The sequence below is a fragment of the Monodelphis domestica genome, chromosome 7, assembly GCF_027887165.1.
Source record: "Monodelphis domestica isolate mMonDom1 chromosome 7, mMonDom1.pri, whole genome shotgun sequence".
NCBI lineage: Eukaryota > Metazoa > Chordata > Mammalia > Didelphimorphia > Didelphidae > Monodelphis > Monodelphis domestica.
The window spans coordinates 238,859,799-238,879,547 of record NC_077233.1 but is presented as its reverse complement, the minus strand read 5'-3'; the positions used below and the strand labels follow the sequence as shown (position 1 = coordinate 238,879,547).

Here is a 19,749-nt window from a genome sequence, read left to right as displayed (position 1 = left end):
ATGCTTTATATGGCTGATGAAATGATCAAAATAAAACTGTAAATATGAAGGTAAAATGCTTTATAAATTTGAATGATTATTCAATCAAGCAACCAATCAGCAACTATTTGTTAGCACATCTTATTCCTTCCAGCTCTATAATTTTTATTCTTTGTATAGTGCCTGAATTACTGTTGCTAAACATATATTCTTGCTCAGAGGTACTAGGGGCCATCTCTAAGAGGAAGCTTCTTTAATGTCTACTTTTGGTGCTGAAATAATACCTCTGACATCATCTCCACATCCACCCCCCTTCCTAGCATCATCCATTCTCTTTTATTCATCTAGTAGGATATAAGTTGGTGGCACAGTAAGAGTACTGGGCCTAGAATCAAAAAGACTCCTCTTCCTGAGTTCAAATCCAACCTCAGAAACTTACTAGCTGTGTGATCCTGGGCAAGTCATGTAACCCTGTTTGCCTCAGTTTCCTCATTTGTAAAAATGAGCAAGAGAAAGAAACTGCAAGCCACTCTACTTATCATTGCCAAGAAAACCTCAAATGGTGTCACAAAAAGTCAGACACTACTGAGAATGAACTAAAGAATATAAACTCCTTAAGAACAGAGACTCTCTCTCTCTCTGTCTCTCTCTGTCTCTGTCTGTCTCTCTCTCTCTCTCTCTACCTCTCTCTCTCTCCCTCTTGGATCTTATGCTACCTAATACCTATTACACTCTCTTACATGCATTAGGCACACAATGAATGCTTGTTGAATTCAATCATCCTCAGCAGCATTTGTTGACATCAGAAAAAGTCTCTGGCGGTGGGCACTGCCCTCTAGGTTGTAGGCTCTTTTAGTCACATTAAAGAAAGATGGTTCAGGTGATCAGTTCAAAGCAGCAGCCACTTTTCCAGGAAGCAATCTTTAGAGGTGACTCCTTCCATCTGTCACTTCTAGCTCGAGACGTTTCTCTACTCACTCCAAAAGTGGATTGAGTGACAAGTTACTAAACCTTCCTGACCTAGTTTCCACAGCTGTCACTCCCTGCACTCATTAGCACCAGGGATGATTTAGAGCCGGGTTCTCGAATAGAAGGTCCCTTTGCAAACTTATATACAATTGGGGGCTATCAGAATCCAATTAAACTTGACAAATTGAGGAGCGTTTTGAGAAGAGTCATTTAATTTCCTAGTTTGAAGGAGGACCAGAGGAACTATTGGTTCACTGCAAGAGACCAGTTAAACGGGAGACTTTTATCAGATAATTATAATTACTCGGGTTTTTTTTATAGCACTTTAAGGTCAACAAATAATTTTCCTGACAACAGTTTTGTGAACTGGGAAATTATTCACCCCATTTTACAGATGTGTAAACTAAAGACCCAGTTCCCACAGAAGTCAAATGCCTTGCTCAGGATCACATAGCTAATAATAACCGTGGGGCTAAAACTCCTGGGTTCTGAGTTGCAGAGTTTTTTCCATTGTATCATATGACCAAAAGGATGTTTTACATCACTAAATTATACTTATGACCCTCTCCATATCTGCTCTCTTGGAGTTGGAGTGAAAGTTAAGATCATAAGCAAAGAAGGAATTTCTTCTACCTTGAGCAATATCTAAAAAAAGTAAGAAGAAAATTATTACTTGAGCTGATCTCAGATCTATTTCATTGACTTAAATTTCAACCAATATTCATTAAACAACTACTATTTACAAAGCATTATGGTGGGTCATGGGTTATTATAGCAAAAAGGGAGAGACTACCTGCCCTCAAGAGTCTTATATTCTTCTAAGTAAATATTTATCTCTTCTTGCATCATAAGCCCAGACTGCTTGGAATTGAGAAGTAAGAAGGCAGTGAGCCACCAGACTTGGGAATAAAGAGATTTTTTTAGGAAGAAAGAAGGAGGAGGAGGAAAAGGAAGAAGAAGAAGAAGAAGAAGAAGAAGAAGAAGAAGAAGAAGAAGAAGAAGAAGAAGAAGAAGAAGAAGAAGAAGAAGAAGAAGAAGAAGAAGAAGAAGAAGAAGAAGAAGAAGAAGAAGAAGAAGAAGAAGGAGAAGAAGGAGGAGGAGGAGGAGGAGGAGGAGGAGGAGGAGGAGGAAGAGGAGGAGGAGGAGGAGGAGGAGGAGGAGGAGGAGGAAACTAGAAGGATGACTTCAGATTTTTTTAAGGTTTTTTTTTTTTTTAATTTTAAACATTTTTTATTTGGTCATTTCCAAACATTATTCACTGGAAACAAAGATCGACTTCAGATTTTTTCAAAGAATTTGACTGAGGCAGGGAAGAAAGAGATAAAGTAATAGTTAGAGTGGCCTGATCTATGGAGAATTTTAAAAGGTTTTCAAAGACTTTGGCTGCAAAGGGAAGAAATATAGAGCACTGTCATTATGAATGTGGCATATATAGTGAGTTTTGTCTTGAGTCGTTTGTGTTGTTGTTTTGACAATGGCATTTTGTTAGGTGTATCTGTAAGAAGTAGCAAAGAAACCGGGAAAGAATCAGTAGAGAGATGCTGAAGATGTGGGAATAGTGGGGAGATAATCTTCTGAAGAAGGCAGGAGGGTGTGCGAATAGAGGTTGACCTTATGAGAGGGAATCACCCGTTTATCAGACATGTGGAAAAGATGAAGTAGTTGGAGAAGAGAAATGAAGTCAAGGGACTTGAGAAAGAAGGGAGAAGGAGTTCTTAGTAAATAAATGCAGTTAAACTTTAGACTCTACTACTCTCAGAATTTATGATAATTAGACAGGGACTGGGTTAAAGTTTGCACTTCCATGATCTAGAAAGGAAGAAATATTTTCTAAGCTCACAAAAATGTAATGTTTAACTTCCTTAGACTTTATTTTCAAATACTTCATATATAAATAATAAAATATTCTTGTCTTTGTATTAAAACAGTTTCTTTGCAGAATGCTACTAAACAATACTTGATTTGTCTCATTGGAGTCATAGGACTTGAAAATAATAAAATGAATAATATAATACTATTTCTTTTTTTTAATTGTTCATTTTGGTTTTTTTGGCCCTTTCAAACTGCCTTTCCTCAAATTAATCTAAATTAGGAGCAACTGGGTGGCTCAGTGGATTGAAAACCAGGCCTAGAGACAGGAGGTCCTAGATTCAAATCTGACCTCAGACACTTCCCAGCTGTGTGACCCTGGGCAAGTCACTTGACCCCCATTGCCTAGCCCTTACCACTCTTCTGCCTTGGAACCAATACACAGTATTGATTCTAAGAGACAAGGTAAGGGTTTAAAAACAATTACTGACTTTTTTCTACATTATCTTCTGAGATCATTCATGTCATCAGTTTGTGTTCTACACTTTGAGCTTGAAAGAATAATATTTTGACCTATAGTAAACTTTTGAGTATTCATTCTATTATAGGGAAACATAGTTATGAATAATCAAAAATAGTAAGTTGGTCAAAAAAAAAAAAACAACTCTGCTATTTGGCTTTGGATTGTGTTTTTGTCCTTAAATGTAAATATGTGTATTTCAATGTTCTGGGAATTCACTTCAAACTAAATAATGAAGCCACACGGGGAAGACTGGAATTATAAATCATTCCACTTTCTCCCTCCTGACCCCTGACCCTTATTCCTGTAACCCACTCATTGCTGAACGTCTTTCTTGTACACTGATCCAGGTCTGTGCCCTTTCCCAAACCTTACTTGACAGCTAATTATTAAGTCGTTTGGGTTTAAAGGGGCTTTTCTGCACTAGAGGAGTTGGAAGCCAACAAAGTGTTTCAGTGGGAGAGGGAGTGGGAGAGACTTTCCTTATAAAACCCCTATAAAATAGCCTCAATATTCTCTCTACCTATTTAACAGATGAGGACACTGAGGCAGCGAGGCTGTTTTTTTTTTATTAGTGGCCCAAAGTCACAAAACTAGTTAAGTGGCAGAAGTCGTACTTGAACTGGAGTTAACTGACTCAAAATCAGGAGTTTTGAACTTTTTAAAGGTGTTTTCCCTTCCTCCCATCGGGTCACACCGTGAGCTATTTGTCATCTAAACCAGAGAGCCTCATGACTCACCGCTGTGTGCTTTGCCTTGCAGGATCTCAGTGGGACAGTGATCAGAAAACCTTGGCTCCATTAGAAACGTTTGACGTAGGAATGACTGTCCAGGTAAGCCTGCCTGCACTCAGGCTCTGTTGCAAACTACAGATGCTCGTCATCCTCCCTTCCCCGGAAAAACTCACCGTTTGTCAGCGGGGCTGCGCCTTTCGTAGGCAAGCCCAGTGTTGATGTGGTACGTCTATTGACCAGCAATTCAGATGCCTGACTTCCGGAGGGAGGATTTCCTTTCTAGATAATTACAGAACTTGGTGAAGGGACCAGAGGTGGAATTTCCTTCATTGGGGGTTCTGGGTTAGGACAATACCTTTGAACCAGATTCTAAAACACGGATGTGAGGGGTAGCCTGACCTCGGGCATCACGGTGTGCTTGAAAGCGTCTTGACTCAGAAATTAAGTTCCGGGTTTGAGGTATGGCTCTGGCGTGTGGCAAAATGGATCTAAATCTGTTTCCTCTACCGTGAAAATGCTTGAACTGCTTATTGCCCGGGATTTCTGGGAGAAAGACACTGTAAAGGGGAGTAATGCCTTCCCCATTAGGCAGCGAGCCCCCTGAGGGCAGGGGCAACCATTATTTGACCTTCTTGCTATTCCCTGAGCTTAGTATGGTGCCTGGCTTATTCATAACTTAATCAATAAATGCTTGTTGACTAATTATACGGAAATGAGCTATTAGGATTAGCTTGGCTACATCTTTACACACCGGTATATTTCATCCAGTTCAACCGAGCCCTTGTGTGGTATAGACACTCATTTGGGAGCCCGGCAAGCTGGATGCGCTTGCCTCTGTTGGTCAGGGTCCACGAGGCAGATAGCCACAAGAGGCAGGTTTCATCTGGACACGTAATTGCTGTGGCTGTCTGAAATGAGCAGCCCCCTCTGGCTAGCGCTGCAATGACCAGAGGTTAATGAAATAGAGTGTTCTGGAATCCAAATCTAATTAACAGATCAACCAGCTTGCATGGATCATCATTGCTGAATCTGTAGTAAAAGTAGTCAGTTGCCTAAAAAGATGTTTCCAAGCTCTAAATCCTGGGTATCTAGAAAACTATTGCCCAGTCAGTTTCTGAGTCACAGCCAAAGAGGGAGAGAGTCCTAAGGAGGAATTTCATTCATTTAGAGTAATTCTGTGGTGTTTTTTTTCAATTTAACCCTTATCTTCTGTCTCCAAATGAATACTAAGCATCATTTCCAAGGCAGACGAGTAGTAAGGGCTATGTATTTTTCTTTAAAGAACAAAATTGATTCTGCTTACATTTGAAACTAACTATGTTAAAAATTAAATAATTGGCTCAATGGCCTGAAAGCCAGATCTAGAGATGGGAGGGAGGTCCTAGGTTCAAATGTAACCTCAGATACTTCCTAGTTGTGTGACCCTGGGCAAGTCACTTAACCCCCCATTGTGTAGCCCTTACCTCTCTTCTGCCTTGGAACCGATACACAGGATGGAGGGTAAGGGTTTTAAAAAAACTGCAAAAATACTTCTACTACTACTACTTATAGCTAGCATTTATGGAGAGCTTCAAGAGGACCTCATTTCATCCTCGCAAAAACCCTGAGAGGTGGGTGCTATCATCATTATTGTCATTATTGTATTATTATGGTAGGTGACCATGGCACTAACCCTCCAGGACCCAGTGCAAAATTATCTTCTGATAACATCTGACCACAGATATCCTAAGGTAGATTACATTCAGAAACCTTGATGGCCGTGCTCCCTCCTACATTTCCAGTCTCCTTAGACCTTATTTCCTATTGCTCGCTTTTTAATCCAGTGCAGGGGACCCTTGACTGTTCCAAGAACAAGACATTCCATCTCTTAGCTCTGGGGATGCTTTTCTGATTGTTTCCCATGCCTGGGATGCTCTTCCTCCTCATTTCCATCTCCCAGCTCCCTCTAAGTTCCAACTAAAACCCTCTCCTCTAGGAAAGAGCATGAATCTTGTAACCATGGAAAAAATATTCTAAATTAGTTAGTTAAATAAAATTTTCCAAAAAAGTATAAAATAAAATAAAATAAAATCTTGTCCTCCACAGGAAACTTTTCCTAACCCTTCTTAATTCTAGTGCCTTTCTCTCCATTAATTATTTCCTGTTCGTCCTATATAGAGCTTGTTGGTACAGATTTGTTTGCTTGTTGTATCTCCCATTAGGTTGTAAGTTCTTTGAGAGCAGGAACTCCCTTTTGTCTCTTTTAGTATACCCAGAGTTTAATACAGTGCCTAGAATATAGTAGGCACTTAATAAATGTTTACTCATTGATCCCCATTGAGCACATTGGACTCGGAGATAGGAATACCTAAGTTCAAATTCAGCCTCAGACACTTACAGTGTGACCCTGGGCAAGTCACTCAACCCTGTTTGCCTCAGTTTCTTCATCTGCCAAATGAGCCGGAGAAGGAAACAGTAAACCACTCGAGTATCTTTGCCATGGAAACCCCAAATGGGGTCACAAAAGAGTCAGAGAGGACTGAAATGACTGAAGAACAACAACAGAACCCCTTTTCACAGATGAGGAAACTGAAGGTAAAGTGGCTTGTCCTGGGTCACAGAGATGCTAAGTGTGTGAGGCTTCCTGACTCAAGGTACCATCAACTATCTCCTAGTACCTCACTGTTTCTGTTACTTTCTGTTTCCTCCCTTGGGAATCTTTTCATCATTTTGGTTCTCTACATATATCTAGAGCCATGCATAGATTTGCTTCTAAAAAGACACTATATCTATCTGCATTTTGTATACTGCATTGTTTCATGTCTTTAATATCTTCGTATTCTTCATATTTGTCCTTCTAAAGTTTTATTATTTATTCCATAATGACATAGCACATTTTGTTCAACTGTCCCCCAATTGCTAGATACTTAGGTAACTTCCATATTTTCACTATTGTATAGTATACTGCTATAAGTGTCTTTATAAAAATAGTTATTTATTTTCCCCTTCTTTTTAAAAAAACTACCACTAGGATATATTCCCAAAGGTGGTATTATTATTAGATGAAAGGATCTGATAGAACTCTAGTATTCTGACAGGTTGCTCTCTGAAAAGATTCCACCAATTTGCAATGTATAAAGATACCTATTTCCCTCCCAAATCTACTAGAATTTAATTTTGTCATTTTTATCATATCTTGTCTTCCGTTAAGATAATGGCTCAGAATGATTTTATTTCCATTTCTCATTATTTATCATTTCTTTTTAAATTATCAGCAATTTCTCTCATTCAATTTTCTACATATGCATCCTTTAACCATTTAGTTAACCATTAGACACAGTTTGTTATTGAACAATTATATACATTCTTTGTCATTTTTATTACTTAAGTATTACTTAATGATATTAGGCTTTATCTGATATTATTGTTGAAAATATTTTTGTTATTTTTTATCTCACTTATGATGTGTTTGGTCTAATTTTTTATTCCTATGTTATCAAGTCCACCTTCCTTTTCTCCAAAAATTTCTTTTTTGACTATTCAATAGAGAAAAGTTTATCTTCCTTTTCTAAATGTAGAAAATATAGATTGCTATAGTACTATCTTCTGACATTTTTATGTTAATCTCTTTGATCACGCTCAGATTTATAATGGAATATAGTAAGTATGGAGTGAAGATCTAAATTTGTTTCTACGATGTTGCTATAAGTGTTCAATGTTTATTAAATAATTAATCTTGCCCCAGTATTTATTTTCCTTAAGTTTATTTTAAAATATACTTGAGTCTATGTAAAGGATCTCTATTCTGTTCTGTTGGTCCTTTCTTTTTTTGTTTTTTTTAACCCAGAAACCAATTGTTTCAAGGGTAACTGCTAGACTAAAGTCTACACATCTACTTTTACCTATTTTATGACAGTGCTCAATTGGTGTTCTTGTCCATTTCCTTTTTGATAGCAATGTTTTTAAGGTTTTCTCTTGTCCTCTAACTCCATTTACATTTTAATTGCATTTTCTATACATTGACTTGGAAATCATTGACATTTTTATGATATTGATCTGACCTACTCATAAATTCTGACTATTCTTCCTTTATTTCCACTAAAAGTTTTGAAGTTATATTTATAAAGTTCATCTAGGCAAATAATGCAAAGTATGTAATATTTTTATTTTTGCAAACAGAATTTTAATCTAAGTTTTCTTGATCTTTATTGGTAATATGTAAGAATACAAAAAAAATTATAGGTTTAACTTGGATCCTGCAGCCTATTTATCATCTCAAGTTTACTTTGAGCTTCTCTTAACTCAATTTAACTAGTCTTTGGATGACAGGCATATAGTTGATCACTAGCTCTGTAGATGAAGCTTTTTCTGCCTGGCAGGACCTAACCAGACTTTGTACTCTCCTGCCAGACTTTGGAAAAGTCAAGGTAACCTCCAGGTAGTGTTCGCCAGTGTCCCATCCAACTCTGAGAAAGCCTCCACTGTAGGACCGTAGTGGAGATCAAGTCTGTTGCAAGAAACTTATCCCTAGATGGCTGGGCACCAGATGAATTTCCAGCCACAACAATTCATAAGATCTATATACTAAAGCAATGCCTACCTATATAGACGAATAAGATACCGACACATTAAAGTAAGGCAATTGTTTGCCGAGTCTTCTAGATTTTTTGGTATACAATGATGTCCATTTCAATCCAAGCAGTATTCAAAATAATTTCATAAATTGCCAAGTTTATTAAGCGTGCAGGGTTCTGTGCTAGGCAGGCACTGAAAAACAAGGTCAAATAATTATGTTTTTTTCCATTGGGACCCAGCATTATATCCTAATGCTGGTCATTCAGGTATTTCTTTTCTTCTTTAAATAACTCATTGTGCCTTTGTCCATTAAAGCATAGCGTAACCAAAAGATCCCTGACTTCCAACTAGTTACAGTTTAAAAAGAATTCCTGGGAATAAAATGTCTGAGAGTCAGCTTCGACAGGCAAAAAAATAATGACAGCCCTGAAAGGATGACAGTCATAATATGAGTTTGTCATCGGTAACATTGTGCAGGAGGATCTGGGAGCAGAATTGACTTGGCTGGCTTTCCTTTGTGATAAGAAGGCTGAATTAGCATTATCAGTATAATAGGTGTTTTTTTCTCACAGCCAAAGAAATGCTGTCACCAGGGGAAACTAATAAAGGATGGATAGGCGAGCAGAGTGATTGGTCTGAAATGATCCCATCTAAGTCAGATGATTGCTGTTATGGTTAGCAGAGCTTTAAAAGGAGTTGGAATGGTGTGTCAGCATTTTATTGACTTGTTGCAAAGACTAGAAACTCAGACGCTGTGAATGAACAGGATCAGCCGAAAGGGATATCAGACAAACAGCTGAAGTTCATTCAGATTTGCTCATTTGGGATTTTTGACATATCAGGCTGGAAGCACAGTACTGTAATAAACATAAAACTTAGAACACTTTATTTTTTTAAGCTCTTACCTTCCATCTTAGAATCAGTACTGTGTATTGGTTCTAAGGCAGAAGAGTGGTAAAGGCTAGGCAAGGGGGTTAAGTGACTTGCCCAGGGTCACACAGCTGGGAAGTGTCTGGAGCCAGATTTGAACCTCAATCCACTGAGCTACCCAGCTGCCCCCAACTTTTAACACTTTAAAGATGCCCTATGGTAAAAACCTACAAGTGATATCAGATCATAGAATCCTAGATGTAGTAGGGATCTCAGAAACCATCTGGTCCAACCATTGCTCATTTTACAGATGAGGAAACTAAGGCTTAAGGAGTTTTAGTGACTTTCCCAAGGCCATTCAGGTAGTAAATGCCAGAGGAGGAATTTGAGCCCACTTTTTCTAACTATTGATAGTGCTTTCCTACTCTTTTTAACCAAGTCTAAGTTCATGTAACTACACTCTCATCTTGTTCTTCTCTCTGTGTCTTTTCATTGGGGGTATCATAAAAGACTTTTTCAAATGTCTTTTTTTTTTTTAACCCCTTACCTTCCATCTTGGAATCAATACTGTATATTGGTTCCAAGGCAGAAGAATGGTAAGGGCTAGGCAATGGGGGTTAAGTGACTTGCCTAGGGTCATACAACTAGGAAGTGTCTGAGGGCAGATTTGAACCCAGGACCTCCTGCCTCTAAGCCTGGCTCTCAATCCACTGAACTACTCAGCTGTCCCCTTTTTTCAAATGTCTTCATGAAAGTTATCTATCCCATGTTTATGACATTCCCCTGATCTACCTCTCCAGTAACTCTGTCAGAAAGGAAAATGAAGCTGGACGGATGAACCCATGCTGGCTCCTTGCCATCACTGTAAATGTTAAAAAACTGTAAATGTCAAAGCTACTGTAAAGGTTTTGGCCAAACTGTAAAGATAATTTTAGTGTTTTGACTTAAAATCTAAATAAGTGGTCACCAGGGGAAATTCCCAAAATATGTAGGGTGGAGTAATATTAAAAATTCTCAATGCATTCCTGATCAAGTACCTCCATTGTTAAAAATGGGGAATAGTTTAATCAAATCTTCTAAAGTAGAGTCTGAGTAGTTTTAAGATTCACACACCGCTTCTCTTTGTAAATGTTTATAATTCAAATTCTAGAACTTTTTTCCCCCAAGAATCAAAACCAATCTAACGTCTCGATCGTTTTCTTTATTATTTTCTCCGTTTTGGAAATGGGGAATACTTTTTCCTGTCCCCAGTCCTACAGCACTTCTTGCACTCACCAGGATGTTTAAAAGATCACCCAGCAGTCGCAGATCTACCATGGCCCTAACCAGTTATTTCAGAAACAAGGGAAACATTTTATCTAGACTTGATTAGTACTCACTGAGTGCAAACTGGTGTCCTCCGATCATCTGCTTGCTCAGATTAGGTTTCACCTTCCTATTTTAGTTTTTCCTTCCCAGTATAATGTCATGTCCCTTGTTTGATCTCTCTGCTCCCTGGCGTTCACTGTTAAGCCTAGCTCATTCTGTGCTTTAGGGATGACCTTAATCTTCTAGGACTATATCAGTGTTCAGGATTCCTCTCTGAATGCCTGCCTTTGTTTCTGTTTTCTGTACCTGAAGCGGAGCGTTTGCATCCGTGTTTCTACTGGTCTGGGCATCTGGCAGGTAAAGAACTCCCTCTACCAGTGCTGTGTGGCCCCTTTTCTGCAATTTGTAGATGGAGAGTTGCTGAAAGCACTGAGAAATTCAACGATCTGCTAAAGATCCCACAGCTAATATATGTTGGAGGTGGGTTTTGAACCCCCGCCTTCTTAGCTCCAAGCCCGGTACTCCATTCTGTAGTGCCTCTCTGTCTCTAGTGTCCTTTTCTAACATTATTCTTTTAGATGGCGACCTCTTTTCTTCCTCATGGAAATCATGTGTGCTTATGTTGTAAAAGTGTCCTTGAAAGCTCTCCATCCCACTGCGAGCTCATGTGCCCTATGGAATCTGACGATGTAAGATTAAAATTAATATCCAATAGCTCTGAGTCTCATGTTTTATAAGATTTATTAATCCTCTCTTGAAGTAAAGGAAATAAAAGACCAAAAGTAAACGCCAGAGTAAGGAGAAGTTTCCCAGCTGCGCTCACACGAAAAGAGAAGGGTCAGGGTCACACCCAAACGTAACAAGGGAACAAAAGTGGCATGCTGGGAACTGGGTTCTGGGGAGCAGATTCTAATTCCCCAGCTCCATGGAAGACGGCCTCTCCTCTCTCTGAATTCTTGAAACCCATTTTCTACCAATCTAGGATGTGAGTCAGCCTGTCGAGAGAGCGTCTCTTCTCTCACAAACTCAATCATGGAGCCATCCTCTAAAGGCTCGCATCCTTTTTCTTTCCGCAACCAATTCCTCCTTACGTGTTAGAACCAGGTCCAAAGTAACCGTTCCAGCCTTAGCTTCCAGAAGCCAATGGAAAAAGTAAATGATCACTAATATAAACCAAGAAGGCATTCGTTGCTCTTCTTTTCAAAGAGAGAACCACCATCGAGCGTCCAAGTAGTGGAAGTCTCCGGTCTCCACGCCAGAGTTGCGATCTCTTTCCTGCACTCATTTGGATCATCAGCGATCTGTAATATTCTCTCACCACGCGGTCCTTAGTCTTTGTCTTTTAACAGAACTGTAGGCACAGGCGGCGCTAACAACGTAATCCTCGATGTTCCGGCTGGTTTTTAAGCGGGTAGCTGATGGCCAGACTTTCTCTTGAAGCGTCTTCCTTAATCATGCAGCCAGTGAATCACGGACCGGGGATGGAGCGGATTTTTGTTGTCTGACAATCCGCTGAGCTCGTTGCCAGCTCGGCCTCGGCAGATGAATGTTTCTGGACACAGGAACTCTCAAAGGCAGTCAGTGCCCAGACACCAAGCAGCCCTGCAGACCAAAGTCACGAGCCTTTTCAGGATGAAGGTGTCCTGAACTTCCCTGAGAGGGAGAGATGGAATGAGTGAGGCGGAAGGGGATAGCGTTGAACAGAAAGAGGCTTAGATCCCTTCTTGGACCTTGGGCTGATTCAGAATAAGCTTTGCAACTATCCGTAGAAGAGCTGCGCTCAGGCAAGCCTAACTTCAGCAATGATCTTTTACTAGACACAGAAAAGGATGATGGATCCGGTCGGAAAAATGATTTTTTTCTTTGTCCATCCATCCATTACAAAGCTTGTAGTTTATGCAGGAGATAAGTGCCCCATCTTGAAAGCTCTAAGACAGCAAACATTTCCGATGTCCACCTGCAAAGAACATAGACCCATCCACGCAGCTCCAAAGACCAGCCCCACCACTCCTCCCAGGGTGCCCCATGGGTGCTTGAGGGGACTGGGCTCGTCCACAGAGTTTCGTGAAGGCCAGGTCCCCTAGGATGAGGGTAAATTTGAGGCTTCATACAACAAGATGGCCATTCGTCACCAAGGACTAGTTTATGGGCGTCTGAAGCATTGGCACAGGCAGGAGTCATTCTCAGTCTGTTAGGTGACAGGGTGAAAACTCTTCAGGGTGTCGATCATTCTTAGAAACATGCTGGGTACACCCAGTGGGCTTTGCTCACTCTCTCTCTGCCACTCTGTTTAGTTCTCTGAAATGTTTCCTTATAACAATGTCTAAACTACCCTTCTGGAAATTCAAATGATACAATCAACTGTATTTGTTTGTAAGTGTTTTTTTCTTTTATAAATGAGCTTTGGGTCAGCACTATTGCCGCTCAAAGGTGTATTTTCCACTAAGAACACATTTCTACAGAATATAGCCTAGGTATTGGGACCTTTTTTTTTTGCAATTGGCTAAGGGCAAGGTGGGTCAGCAGTAATCAAAAAAGTCAAATAAATGGCCATTTCTGTTTCCCTTTATGTTGAGGAAAGACTGAATGAAACAGATTCTTTGCAAAGTCAAACCTAACAAACTTAGCTTTCATTTTCTTTTTTTTTTTACCAATCACATATAATATCAAATTTCCACACAAATTTTCCCAAGTTATGTGATCAAAATTATTTCCCTCCCTTCCTGGCAATTCAGACTGAGTTGTACATGTATTGTCACGCCGAACCTATTTCCATATTGTTCATTTCTGTGAGTGAATCATCTTATCAAACCCAAACCCAAATAACCAACTGAAAAATCCTATTTAATTCTCATTTTCTGAGGAAGATATCACTGGTTTTGTTATATTTTGAATATCAAATCCAATCCTTCTGCCCTCTTCAATCCCTGTTCTCAGGCTCACGGGAGAAGCCAGATAGAGCCCATCCTGGCAAGCCAAAAGAATCTGGCTGTAAGAAGCATCTGGAGAAGGGTCCCCGATTCCCAGTCCAGGCAATAGGAAAAGAGAGTAAACAGGGTCCTCTGCTGCTGAGGACATCAAAAATGATTCCTGGGAGGAAAATAGCAAACTGTAATGGAAGGGCAGATGTTCTTTGCCATAAAGAGGCAAGGCATGTCGCTCCTGCTCGTGGTGAATAGCTGTCACGTGCTATATCTTTCTTTGCCCTGGGCTGTTCATGGATCTGTCCCGCTGAGCCACTTTTATGGCCAGAGCCACAGACAGTCGCCCTTTGCATGGGAAGACTTCATTACTGACAGTGATTGTTAGATGTATCGGCAAGGGGAGGAGAGGGAAGGAAACAGGAGCCCCATGAAAACGCTGAAGATGTGTGACCAGCATTCCTGTCTGCATTGGCCTTTCATGGGCTTTGTTCTCAGTCTGTTTCCTTGGCCAAGGAACCATTTAGTGCTAGGTGTCCTTTTGTCATTTACCTCAACTTTGATATTATTTGGGGACTTTCCCTAATAAACGTATTGTTCCCTTTTGTTGCCAAAGAATAGTTCATGAATGCTTTCTCAGGTCCTTTTCAAAATATTAAATGTGTCCCAAAGACGGGACTTTGGGGCAATGTAACAAGATTTTCAGTTTATAAATGAGATTGCCCTAGTAGTAGCACTCTCTCGGTAACTGAGGATGCCCTACAAGTCCATAAAATAGACCAGATCTGCAGACAAGATGCAAAGAAGAAAGTGAGCAGCTACAAATATCACCAATTCAGCATTGGAAGGGAACTTTGAGATGGCTAAATCCAGGAGTTCTTGACCTTTTTTTGCGTCTTAGACTCCTAGTGAAGTCTATAGACTCTTCCTCAGAATATTTATATATTTAAATATTTATATTTATTTATATATTTATATTTATTTATAATATATATACTTATATAATATATATTCTATAATAATATATAATATAAATATATATTTATTTATAAATATTTATATATTTAAATTTTATATTACATAGATATATTAATATTATGTATTATGGAATTATTTAGTGAAATTAATATCTTATATTATTAAATTATTAAATTAAAAAATAAAATAAAAATTTAATTAATATTTATTTATTTATTTTTATTTATTTTTTATTTTTTAAATTAATATTTATTAATTAAATAATTAATATTTAATTAATAATTAATATAATTATTAAATAATTAAATACTTAATTAAGAAAATTTTAATGTGTCCAAAAGCAAGAATGTTGTTTTTTTTTTAAATATATTTTATTTGATCATTTCCAAGCATTATTCGTTAAAGACATAGATCATTTTCTTTTCCTCCCCCCCACCCCCCATAGCCGACGCGTAAGTCCACTGGACATTAGATGTTTTCTTGATTTGAACCCATTGCTTTGTTGATAGTATTTGCATTAGAGTGTTCATTTAGAGTCTATCCTCTGTCATGTCCCCTCAACCTCTGTATTCAGGCAGTTGCTTTTTCTCGGTGTTTCCACTCCCATAGTTTATCCTTTGCTTATGAATGGTGTTTTTTTCTCCTGGATCCCTGCAAGTTGTTCAGGGACATTACACCACCACTAATGGAGAAGTCCATTACGTTCGATTATACCACAGTGTATTAGTCTCTGTGTACAATGTTCTCCTGGTTCTGCTCCTCTCGCTCTGCATCACTTCCTGGAGGTTGTTCCAGTCTCCATGGAACTTCTCCACTTTATTATTCCTTTTAGCACAATAGTACTCCATCACCAACATATACCACAGTTTGTTCAGCCATTCCCCAATTGATGGGCATCCCCTCGTTTTCCAGTTTTGGGCCACCACAAAGAGCGCAGCTATGAATATTTTTGTACAAGTCTTTTTGTCCATTATCTCTTTGGGGTACAGACCCAGCAGTGCTATGGCTGGGTCAAAGGGTAGATATTCTTTTGTCGCCCTTTGGGCATAGTTCCAAATTGCCCTCCAGAATGGTTGGATCAGTTCACAACTCCACCAGCAATGAATTAATGTCCCTACTTTGCCACATCCCCTCCAGCATTCATTACTTTCCTTTGCTGTTATGTTAGCCAATCTGCTAGGTGTGAGGTGATATCTCAGAGTTGTTTTGATTTGCATCTCTCTGATTATGAGAGATGTAGAACACTTCTTCATGTGCTTGTTGATAGTTTTGATTTCTTTATCTGAGAACTGCCTATCCATGTCCCTTGCCCATTTATCAATTGGAGAATGGCTTGATTTTTTGTACAATTGATTTAGTTCTTTATAAATATGAGTAATTAAACCTTTGTCAGAGGTTTCTATGAAGATTTTTTCCCAATTTGTTGTTTCCCTTCTGATTTTAGTTATATTGGTTTTGTTTGTACAAAAGCTTTTTAGTTTGATGTAGTCAAAATTATTTATTTTACATTTTGTGATTCTTTCTATATCTTGCTTGGTTTTAAAGCCTTTCCCCTCCCAAAGGTCTGACATGTATACTATTCTGTGTTTACCCAATTTACTTATGGTTTCCTTCTTTATGTTTAAGTCACTCACCCATTTTGAATTTATCTTGGTGTAGGGTGTGAGGTGTTGATCTATTCCTAGTCTCTCCCACACTGTCTTCCAATTTTCCCAGCAGTTTTTATCGAATAGTGGATTTTTGTCCCAAAAGCTGGGATCTTTGGGTTTATCGTATACTGTCTTGCCGAGGTCGCTTTCCCCCAGTCTATTCCACTGATCTTCCTTTCTGTTTCTTAGCCAGTACCAAATTGTTTTGATGACTGCTGCTTTGTAATATAGTTTTAGGTCAGGGACTGCAAGGCCCCCATCATATGTGTTTTTTTTCATTATTTCCCTGGATATCCTTGATCTTTTGTTCTTCCAAATGAACTTTGTTATGGTTTTTTCTAAATCAGTGAAGAATTTAATTAAGAAAATTTTAATGTGTCCAAAAGCAAGAATGTTGTTTTTAAAAGGATAAAACAAAACCAATTTTTTGGAAATGCAATTATTAAAATGTTTTTTAAAATAAGTTTATATGTCTCAAAATAAACTCCTCAGATCTACTACAAACCCATCATTTTATAAGTGAAGAAAATATGTTGATTGAATCGGTGACTCACTTAAGAAAATAGCTGAGTCAAATTTGAACCCGGGTTCTGGGTCTCTAAATCTAGTGTTCAGTCTAATATCCCACAGAATCCCTTGAAAGAGATTCATTCTGTTCTCCCAGATATTGTTCCTTTATGAAGAATCCTCCCAGATTTTGAACCAGGAGGCTTTCTGAGCAGGAGGAAATTTCTAAGTTATCTATGAGCCTGCTCAGCTGCTAAGCCAATTCCCTATGATTCAGTGACATAGATAGCTATAACTCTCCATTATCCAAGTGTGGATTGTCTGCATTGTGAATTAGCCTCAGAGATTCAAACACATTTTAATATTAACTGAGGTAAACCATAAAAATAAAGTAAAAGGCTTGGGAATAGTGGGGTTGAGGGAAGGAATGTCCTATGACAGTCTTGTGACTCTGGATTATATATGCCCCTTCATTTCATTTATTTTACATTTATTTACATTTACGTCAAAGGCCAGATTTGAATTCAGGTCTTCCTGACTCTAGGCTCAGTATTCTATCCACTGTGCTACCTAGCTGCCCATGAATGTCTAGACGCCACATTTTTCAAAACCTAAGTTATAAATGAAAATGTCCTCCCATTGATAGCCCTCAGGAAGGAGTGTGTGGAGAACTCTGGCTCACAGGGTTTTTCAAGTTTTATGGAGAGATGTACTAAAAGGACTTCCTTGAGCTCATCATATTCAAATGCTTTCTCTCTAATACGAATTTCTTTGTGTGAAGCATGTGTTTTTGCCTAAGGGCAGTCAGGACTATGGGACCTAGAGTCCAGAAGACCTGAGTTCAAATCCAGCCTCAGACCTTCATTAAGTATACAATCCCGGAAAAATCACTTAACTTCTATTTGTCTAAATTTCCTCATCTATAAAGTGGTGATAATAATAACATCATGTCCGAGAGTTGCTGTAAGGATCAAATGTTAAAAAAAAAACCTATTGAAATGCTTAGCACAATGTCTGGCACATAATAAATGATGTCAAAATATTAATTATTGTATTCATCATCGTCTCTGATTCTCAGTATCCCCCATCCATAAAATGAGAGCCTTGCCTAAATGATCCCTGTGGCCTTATCCCACTTGAAAGTCTAACGTCAAAGGAATTGTAGCAGAAATAGGGTGCCACCCTCTCCTGCAAATAGCCATCAAAAGATAGGAAAGCCATCCGTCAGAGAATATAATCTCCAAAGGCAGGAAACCACTGTTAAACTTCCCTTGTTGTTTTTGGTTGTTTGTTTCGTTTGCATCCTTAAATTAATGGGAAAAGTGAAAATAATAAAGAGGATCACAGAGATGGGTGGGACCTTGAAGTTCTAGCCCAACAATCTCCTTCTATGGATATCAAAACTGAGCTCTGATCAGATGAAGTGACTTACCCAAGGTCACACAGGTAATACGAGGCAGAAAAGCTCCTATTCCAACCCAGGTCCTCTGACTCCAAATCACTGGTCTTTCCTTTACATCCATTTCCTTCTGTGTTCATTACAGTTTCCTCTGTAGCTCGTTATATTCAAATGCTTTCTCCAATATTGGTTTCCTTAACTGGAGAAGGAAATGGCGAAATCACTCCTTCATCTTTGCCAAGAAAACCTCAGTGGGGTGACAGAAAGCCAGACACCACTGAAAAACGACAGGAAAGTGGGGTAAAGCATGAGGTTTTGCTCAAGCTCTTCCCACAGTGTGGTATAATCACTAGATAAAGAGAAGCAATCTGGTTAGTATCACCGCCCAAGACGCAGGATACACTGAGAAACCACCGGGGCAGGATGGAGGAACTGGACTGCAAGCCCCATCTCTGAGGCCTCCTCACTGGGCAACCACGAGCAAGTCACTTCTGAGCCTCCATTTCTTCATCTAGAAAATGGACACAGTACTTTGTGGATCGGCCTTTCCAGCTTTTCATAGCCCTGTTTGGGAGTATTCTTGGTGTGGTTTGCCATTTCCTTCTCCAGCTCATTGGACAGATGAGGAAACTGAAGGACACAGTTAAGTGACTTTTGCCCATGGTTATATAGCTAGTAAGTGTCTTAGGCCAGATTTGAACTCATAAAGATAAGTCTGTTTCAAAGGATGGTTTTTTGCTAACCTCAGGAGTTTACTTTTTATTGGAAGAAGGAAGATAATATATAAAAAGGAGGAGCTAAAAACAGAGCGAATATCTACTAGAAGACTGTCCTTGAGCTCATTAAATTCAAATGCTTTATATAAACACATATTTGAAGATTTAAAATTGAGGGAGAGAATCCAGAGGATCTGAGTTCAAATCTTGCTTCTGGTGTTAATTATGTGTATCTTTTAAATTTGCAAGGGCTCGGTTTTGTCACCTGTAAAAAATAAAAGTTTTCTAGATGGCTCACAATGGTTAGAACACCAGGCCTGAAGTCAGAAAGGAGCTGGGTTCAATTGTGGCCTCAAGTATTTCCTAGCTATGTGACCCTGGAAAAGTCACTTAATCCCACTTGCCTAGTCCTTGCTATTTTGTGTTAAGAGTTGTTGCTGAGACAAAAAGTAAGAATTTTTTTTGAAAATGAAGGTTTTAAACTAAATGGCCTTTAAGGTCCTTTCAAGCTCTGGATTGGTGATCTCCAGGCCTCTTCTCTCCATCCACCACTCTCCCCTTATGTCAGTTATTATTGAAATCAAAAGATTTCTTTCCAGAATTCATTCTCTTGTGTTCAGTAAGGCTGTCAGTTTGACTTCAGGTTTTCCAAATTTGTTGCTTCCAAAGGGTCTCTCTCTATACTACAAATTCTCTGATGTTTAATAAAGGTAACGCTGCCCCCTCAGTCCACCCCATCCCAACGTACACACTCCCAGGGCTTTCCACATTTATTGTATTGAAGGAAATCCTCTGCTGAATGTATTCTCTAAAGAGACACTGCAGAATCAGGAAAA

The 19,749-nt window shown here is 39.0% G+C and overlaps 1 protein-coding gene across 8 annotated transcripts in view; it reads left to right on the top strand.

The window, feature by feature from the left end:
- Positions 1-19,749, top strand: part of PALM2AKAP2 (PALM2 and AKAP2 fusion) — a 532,659-nt gene that overhangs the window by 351,453 nt on the left and 161,457 nt on the right. For all 8 annotated transcript variants that reach the window (NM_001370845.1, XM_007497892.3, XM_007497888.3 and 5 more), the window contains 1 exon segment: positions 4,040-4,110. In NM_001370845.1, coding sequence (NP_001357774.1) covers positions 4,040-4,110 — 71 coding nt within the window.